General features: G+C 23.9%; 1 protein-coding gene across 1 annotated transcript; it reads right to left on the bottom strand.

Annotated features, from left to right (window-relative positions):
- Nucleotides 1–2,268: 2,268 nt before the first annotated feature.
- LOC122856314 (antichymotrypsin-2-like) lies at nt 2,269–3,581 on the bottom strand. The gene is made up of 5 exons (XM_044158007.1): nt 3,395–3,581; nt 3,096–3,313; nt 2,981–3,007; nt 2,494–2,632; nt 2,269–2,399 (listed from the first exon to the last, which is right to left on the bottom strand). Exons 1-5 carry the CDS (start codon nt 3,579–3,581, stop codon nt 2,269–2,271), a joined length of 702 nt encoding a protein of 233 aa, XP_044013942.1.
- Between the last annotated feature and the right edge of the window lie 5,593 nt (nt 3,582–9,174).

Raw genomic sequence — 9,174 nt, 5'->3', positions numbered from 1 at the left:
CTTGATTTTGTACAATTGCTGTTTGTGGATTAAGAATGGCTTTTTCCAAATATGCATAACTTTCAGTTTTATTTGTTGGTCCAATTTCATCTAATGAATTATCGGAATATATTGATGTATCAGATAAATCTGATATTGATTTACTGTCCGATTCAGATAGTATTGACTGTTGCTGTTGTATAACTTTACCTTGTTGTTTTAGAATTGGCATTATTAATGTTGGATACTTTCCATTTGTTAAATCCGATTCATCAGCAACCACATTACTTATTGATGGCTGAAAAATAAAAATATTATAATGTTTTTTTTTGTTTCTAACACAATTTACATATGGTTTTATGATTTAATGAAAAATTCTTACCACTTGTGAAGATGTATTTTTAATTGTTATCTGCTGATTTTCTATAATATTTTCAAGCACTTTTTTCTTTGATGCTGGGCATAGTAATATTGCTGGTGGTTTTGTTGATTTCGGTTTTTTTAATGGAGTTATCAACTGAGAACTATCAATTGTTTTTTGTAAAAACACACTATTTTTTTTTAAGTTAGTAGGCTCATTGTTATTCAATAGATCTCTTGACTTTTTGAGCAATGTCGTTGGCGATCCAGTATCTAAATCATCATCTGATGTATCAATCACCTCAGATAATTTGGCTTTTTGTACGTTTTCAATTTGTACTGATGCTATTTGTGATTCATCTTTTTTTTTTATTTCACTATTCAATGACAATATTTCTGAATTATTTTGACATGATGATTTTGGCGTTTTCAAACAATCTGTCTTATTTATAAACAAAAATCTCAATGAATTCATTTGCTTTTCCATTGTATCTGATGCAATGAGACGAATTGTAGATGAAATTGATTCTAATTCATCAGGTGATGCACCAGCATCTATTTTTTTGTCAAAATAACTATTTACAACTGATAAATCAGTTTCCAAAGGATCTTTATTTTCAAATAAACAATAATTCCACCATTCATTTAGATTTAAATCATGCTGTTTTATGGCTGATTCAGGTAAATATGAAAAAAGTATTTCAAATGATACATCATGGGATTGCTTTTTATTTCTCGCCTGTCTTATTGCCTCGATAAAACCAGGATAACCAGAATTATCGAAACTTGTTGACCAAGATGGTATTTGTTCAGCAATCTGAAACGTCATAAAATTATAAAATTATTGAAAAGAATAAATTCATTATATATTTAAAATATACAAAGCATGCTAACCACATTTTCTGGTTCATTATTATTGATTTGTTGTTGTTGATCTTGTTGTTGATTTTCAACTATTGTTGGTTGATTTTGTTGTTGTTCAATTATTGTTGGTTGTTGACCTCTCGAAATTTCACAATTTTTTTCACCTTCATCCAACACTTCTTCTTTTATGGATTCCAGTTTAATAGTAATATCGTCATCAAATTCTACAAAATATTTAAAAAACACTCAATGAACAAGGGAATCATCATAACTTATGCTACTAATAAGAAAATAATATAATAAATAATATGAAAGAAAAATTATCAATTGTTTATACAACAATACCTTCTTTGATTTCTACTGGTGTCGTTTCATTTCGACCTTGTTCTTCCATTGTTTATATATAATACGACACGTTCTATTTTTTACAAAAAATTGTAATAATTTAATTGCAATTATTGATTATTATATTATTTATATTTAGGTTCATGCAATCATTTAGAGAGTTACAGCACTATTGTCAAGTTGCCAGCAGGTTACATAACCCACATGTTTTTTATTTTCACTTTCAAGTGGTTTTATTGGCTGCCTAATAAAAAATAAAAAAGCGCCAATTAAAATAATTGTAACGTACAATTTGTGCGCTGATTTCTTATTCTATTGTAGAGTGGGTACAATTCTATTGTGGACATAATTCTAATTATTTTTTTTTTTCTGTTTGAATGATCGACTTGTGTATTTGGGAATATAAAAAATTAGCAAGCCGTTGATATTTTTACTTGTTAGAATGAAAAAAAATGAAAACAATTAATAAAAAAAAAAAAAAAACATCATAAAATATTGAAACATACAGTAATTTTTACTTATATAATAACCAAATTAAATTTTCAACAATTTTTAACAATTATTCATTTACTTGCTTATAACTTAAATTAATTTTTTCAAAAATGAGTAGATAAATGAGTTAGTACTAATAATAATTTACTTGATGAATTAACAACTCTTTTTACTTTATTTTATTTTAGTCCTTTATTTAAACAACATTCTAATACACTTATAAATATTTTAAATAAGCCTTGGATCATTGATACGAGCTGTGAAGAGGACAACTTTCTTAGTCGCCAATAAAACAAGAAAAGGACGATTTACTTCAAGCTTCAACGGTCCTTCATTATTTCTCAAAACCATTTGCATTGCTAAAATAATTATTAAAGTATATTATCATCAAAATTTGCATATGTATAAATATACTATATTGTTTAAAAATATTATATAATAAAAAAATCTTACTAGTTGCAGCAGTAGCCACAGTGCCATCCTCTTTCACTTCGATAAATGCTTTTTGTGAAATTTTACCAATGTGAAGTGGTGTATCCTTAGCAATACCACTAAAATCAGCATTATCTGAAAATGTATCAACCACTCCCATCTGCAGTAAAACCAACAGATAATCTTTAAAAAACAATTCAACAAAATAATAAGCAAAAAAAAAATAAATAAATTTATATACTTTTTTCATGTAATTTCTAACATCTATTTTTGTTTCAAGCTTAAATTTTGGTAGAATTAAAACTATGAGTCTCCTTTCTGCATCAAACAAAGATGTAAGATTTATCTGATCAATATGCTCTTCAATCCTTTTTAATCCGTCATTTTTTTCGGAGTAAATAATAAACATAGAGACTCGTTCGTCAGATTCAATTGGTGGCTATATTGCAAGAATTGTTTATGAAATAATTGTATACAAAGTTTATACATTTAATAATTTTTACTTTACCTCATCTGTATCTTTTTCACCTGGAATCTATTGAACAAATTATAAATGTATATATATTTATATAGAGCCATGATAAAATAAATTTGTTCAACTTTACTGAAAATATAAATTTTACCTTGAAAGGAAGCTCAACAATATGAGCGTCAAGATTATCAATTTTTTTATATTTCAATTTTGTTTCTAGTAGGGTCATAGTTGGAACACTTATTTTATTTTTTTTATTGAGAAAAAATGGTTTATTTTTGGTCAATGGCTTGGCGAATTTGTTGTACCATATTGCTTCAAAATAAATAACATTGACCCAGAAAATCCCATTATTATCTACAACGTCATCTGTAACAAATATTCAATATAAATATAAACAATGACAGGAATCATTATGGCATCATGAAAATTCATTTTAGAAAAACCTACCATTTGTGATAAGATTTGTTATATGGTTGTTTGTTTTATTCTCAACCCAATTGTTAATAGTTTTAACTGTATCTCCAACATTTTTAAAATTTAATTTTTTTATTTCCGAGTTAAACATTCGACCAATTTGCCATTGATATGTACGATCAACTTTAACTTTTTTATCAACGTACATCTGACTTATCATTGTGGTGTCTTTTCCAATAAACTATACATAAATAAAAATTTAAAAACTAATTTTCTTTATATTTTAATAATTTCTTGAAATTAATAATCAATATTACCTTTGAAATTTCAAAAGAATCCTTTTGTATTTTTAAATTTTCAAAATGTAAAATTCTTTGTAATTCAAGAATTGTTGTACCTCTTGCTCCAACAGAAGCCATTGCTAACATTTGTGAGATACTGATTGGTGAGCAGATGAAATTGGCTGGTTCATTTTCAAGAGCAAGCTGAAAAATTATTCACCGATCAATTATACATGTATTTTTTTTTCTTACTTAATATTATATTTCATTTGAAGAAATTTTTTTTAATTTTTAATTGACAAAATGAAATATTACTTTAAATAAATCCAATGACATATGGTTTATGGATTCCATGACTCCAGATTTGGTTGCATTGATACAGCCAAATAAATCGAAACATATCGCAACAATGACAAAAAATAAAATCACTAAAAAATTATAACAAAAAAAAATAATTAATAATTAATTTTAATTGACAAGATAATACAATATTTTTTGTGAATTATAAATCAAGTTTTTGTTTATTCAATTTTAAAGTATATTTAATAGTTTATGTACTTGAATAATTTTACTTACATGTTTTCATTTTTAATAGTCAAAGATTGATAGCAAATTAACTTGAAACTGGATAATTTTTAAATGAGATTGAAAAAAAATTGCAAATACAATAATAATTTTTTTATATAAAACCCACGTCATTAAACATCACGTAATGTATTAACCAATAGAAATCGTTATTAAAAATAATATTTACGTCAGTAAAAAAAAAATGCGCTGATAACATGGTCAACATAAACTTTTATCATCTATTTTATATATTTATTTTATTCATTTTTTATGTATATACGTCAATAACAACCATCTGCTTTAAAAAATAAATTTTATTGTTTCTAAAATACATAATAATCAAACATACATTCCTGTATATGAACAGCCAAAATATCCTTGAAATTTAATTGTCATTTTTCCCTGATAATAAATTTAATATTATATTTCTGTTTGAAAAAAAATTACACGTTTTAATTTATAACTACATTATACAAAAAGCAATAAATAATTTTTTCATGAAAATCACAATACAAGTTAGCATAATTTAATTTTGGAATTAAAATATAATTTTTCTTTTTCTGATGCATTACAAAAAATAAAAAAAATACTTGGGCTGCTTAAATTTATATTAATTAATATAATTTTAAAAATTTTGTCCCATCTGGAAATACATTTAAATATTTAAATTTAAATTAAAATCAAATGGTGAATAAAATTATCAAGAGAGATATTTATTTATGGTAAATCAATTGGTTGAAGAATATAAGAACCATCATAATCAATTGTAAAATCTATATCTTCTTTGCTTAATATATCTCTATAAAAATTCATTGATGATTCAATCCAATTTTGAAAATATGATACTCTCGTCAAAACTTCAGGATATTGATTACAATTATCATCAAATCCTGATGAAATAATTCCTACAAGTTTATCTTTATGAACAACAGGTCCACCGCTATCACCCTTTGAAAAAAAAAATAAAATATAAATTAAATTTGTAACTCTGTTAATTCAAATGACAATAAAAAATAATAATAAATAATTTTTTTTGTATATTAATTAATTAATTGTAATAACTTACATAGCACAAACTTTTGCCAGGCTCATCAAGGGTACACAAAATAGATGGGATGATTGATTTATCTTCAGATGGTTCGAAAAAATCAAAGCATTTATTTACATTATAAAGATTGGTTTTAAGTATATGTAAATTTTTTAAATATGGTGTATTTTTATTTTTTCTTCCCCAGCCGGTTATTGTTACTGGTGCTTCAGAAGGTACCACAAAATTATCATCAGCCATTTCAATTCTGTTTTGATGTTTGCCAAATTTCATTGGTCTATCCAACTGCAAAGTAATTGTTATAAATTTTTATATTAATTGTTATACAAAAAAATGAAAATACTAATTAATAAAAATAAAATTATATTGCCATTAATTTTATATCAATAACAAAAGTTAGCAGAAATTTATTATTGCTTTTTGATTTATTGTTAGGAAGAGAAAACTTTTAAAAATTCTACACTTTTAACTTTTAATTCAATGATATTCGAAGACAGTTTAAAAATAATTAAAAATTTTTTTTTTATGTTTTATACTCACCGCTATAAGACCAATGTCATCCCTTAAAGTAAAATGATAACTTGAAGGATACAAGGCAATTATTGGATGATAAATTTCTCCAGATGATTGATCTTCTTGATTTTTTGTATTACTCAATATTACCAAATCTTTTCGTGGAATTTTTTTTTGTGTTTCTATTTCAAATTCTAAAACACAATGTGCTGCTGTGAGAATGAATAATGGATCAATAATAACACCTGCACATAGATGCCCGGATTTATTTTGGAGTGAAACTATGTAAGGTATTTCATTTTTAAGCACTTCAATACCAGAACTTATTTTTTTTGGTGGTTTTGCATATCCAACTGAAATAAAAATATAGAAAAAATTTTAATTTATTAATTCTAAATTTAGTATTTTTACTATGTTAGTATTTTTTAATACTAACATATAAATTCTATTAACAAAAAAATTAATCATAAACTTACTAGAGCAGCATATTGCCGCAAATATGGCTAACTTTGTGATGATAAAAACCATTTGAAATAATTGACACTTAATTTCTAAATAATATAATAAAATTATTTTACAAAATGTGTAGTGGAAAAATATATATCGCTTATATAGTAAACTGTTGAATCCACATAAATGGTGTCAGTTTGTTTTATTACAACGAATGATAAATATTTCGCATTCGTATTGAGCAATTTTCTAATACATCAGCTGGTTCTTGTACAAGTATTTCTAAATTATTTGTTTACATAGATAGGTCTCATTCTTTGGTGTATAAAAAAAAAATTTCGATGAAAAGACGATATGACCCCATTGAACGATGTATAAAAAAATAAAATTATCGCTGTATATACATTATATACAGCCAATCATAATAACGAATGAATAAACAATATATCAAATAAAAAAAAAAAAATTAATACTATTAATTAAATTATTTATTTACTCATCATAATATTTCAAACATTTCAATATTGTCTTGATAAATAAGAAAAGCTTCCAATAAATTTATTAAAGTTTGTTAAAAAAAAATTTATAATTATTTATTTAAAGAATATTAATATAGCGTACATAAAAAAGTTTATTGCTGAAATATTGATCTGTAATACAAATAAAATTTTAATTAAAAAATTCATTCATAATGAAATTTTTCTCCATTGATTGCTATTGATAATGATTAATCATTTTTAGTAAAATTAAAATAAATTTTATTCATTAAGAATCAGATTTTAAACTCGATACTTGTGGATTTGATTTACTATTATTTTGTTGAAACGGATTAACAAACCCAGCTTTTGCTAGGCTTTGAAAAAATAGAGTTAAATACTCAGTAGTGTTTGCCACCACTAAGGAGTGAGATCGCATTTTTTATATTTACGAAGCATCTATATCTTGTAAAACAAATATAAGTATGAAAATTACCTGAGAGACTATCTACCTAGCGGTCTTTCTATGCTGGATAAACCATAAAAATTTGTAATTTATTTGAAACATGTGTATATATGTACAACGAACAAGCACGGGAGTCAACTGTTTATGTTTCTTTATAATAATTGAATACCTATACTTATTAAATTATTATAAATACAGATATATGTTTGATAATTAGAAAGAAGAAAAAAACCATCCATATGTATAAGCAATTAATTTTATATAAATTATGTATGATAAAATTTTTTTTTTTTTTTTTTTTTTCAAAATTTTCATTGGTTTCTATATACCAAGCATGTATATTATTAAAATTAATATTTCAATCTTCATAATATATTGATAAGTTTATTTTTAAATTTTATATTTATATAATTATCATAGGTAAAATGTTAAAGTGGCTGGGGCTAACAATTTTAAGAACTACAACACACACGTCATGTATTAATATGTCCACGTCTCAATTGACGTCAAAATATAATAAGTTAGTTTGATAGAGAAACCTCAAAAAACCGTAGACGTCAACTCTATTATTTATTACTGATTAAATTGAAACTTTTTAGAAAACAATACTAAAATTAATAAAAATGCTCTGTTAATAAAAATTATGATGATTATGATGTTGATGTCGTTGATAAATCCGATAAATTTGACGCTAAATTTGATTTGATGCTCAATTTATCATAAGAAATTTTCGATTTATAAATTTATTTTATTGTTTTTTTTTTTTGTAATTCTTTATGAGTTATAATGATAATACTCATGAATAACTTTCATATAGTATATTTGAGTTGATATATAAATTTTTATAAAGTTGTATAAATAAGGAAAATAATTGTTTATTAATTGAAAAAAAAAAAAAAAAATTTAGGCAAATTTAGAAATATTTATAAAACATAAATGTATCAAACTCACTAATTATGAGTTTGTATATAACATATTTTAATTATTAATATAAAATTTATTATAGTAGTTCAATGTCCAGTAAAATGCACAAGTGCCTGGGGGCTAACAATTTTAAGAACTACAACACACCTCATGTATTAATATGTCCACGTCTTAATTGACGTCAAATATAATAAGTAAGTTTGATAAAGAAACCGCAAAAATCAAAACTACGTTAATTCTATTATTTTTAACTAATAATAATAAACAATTAAACTTTTTAAATAACGACTATTCACTGAATCGCATGTGCGTCATTTACCTTCAAAATAAATATATAAATATATATGTAGGCTTGTTTTATTTTACTAAAATTCATTCTAACTTCAATAAACTACCAACCCTGGTCACGGTTTATTAAAGCTAATAAAAAAGTCAATTTATTATATTAATATAATAATCAAAGTTAACATTGTTTTAAATTGCTGTCTAAAAACACATCATATGTAAGTATAAATTTATACTAAATATAAACATTTTAAAATAATTTTTATAATATCAACATTACCGAAATTAACGTTTTCATTTTTGTAACAATAATATTTTTTATATACTGAATGTGTATGTATTTATTTTAATTATTCTTGTTTCAGTTGAAAATGTTTCGATTCATTACTCTGGGAGCTTTAGTAAGTATTGCTGTTGGAGCTCCACTGACGAGAGAAGAACAAAAAAGGAAAAAAAAATCGGATAAATCAATGGTTGGTATTTATACAAAAGAAGGCAAAATAATTTGTGCTGATAACTAAAGTTTATTTTTATCACTTATATTTTTAACAATTGTTTATTTACATAAACAGCTTAGTTTAATTTTTTTTTTTTTTGCTTAGTTTAAATAACCGAATATTTATTTTATTATTGATCTTATCGATAACAACATTTTGTTAACTTTAATGTTATATTAACATGCATTTTTATATAATAAAAATATTTTTTTAATATTTTATGGAGTTCAGTCATAATTTTGTATAGTCATGTAAAAAAAATAAGTCACTGAAAATATTATAAAACAACACACAAAAATTGTTGAA

The sequence above is a fragment of the Aphidius gifuensis genome, linkage group LG5 (genome assembly GCF_014905175.1).
Source record: "Aphidius gifuensis isolate YNYX2018 linkage group LG5, ASM1490517v1, whole genome shotgun sequence".
Classification (NCBI taxonomy): Eukaryota; Metazoa; Arthropoda; class Insecta; order Hymenoptera; family Braconidae; genus Aphidius; species Aphidius gifuensis.
The sequence above is the reverse complement of the archived record's forward strand: the minus strand, read 5'-3'. Positions and strand labels throughout refer to the sequence as shown.

Coding starts and splice junctions, on each gene's coding strand:
- LOC122856314 (XM_044158007.1), bottom strand. CDS start 3,581: ATGATAAGTCAGATGTACGTTGATAAAAAAGTTAAAGTTGATCGTACA. Junction 3,314..3,394: donor AACAAATCTTATCACAAATG/GTAGGTTTTTCT, acceptor TATTTGTTACAG/ATGACGTTGTAGATAATAAT. Junction 3,008..3,095: donor TTGTTGAGCTTCCTTTCAAG/GTAAAATTTATA, acceptor TTTGTTCAATAG/ATTCCAGGTGAAAAAGATAC.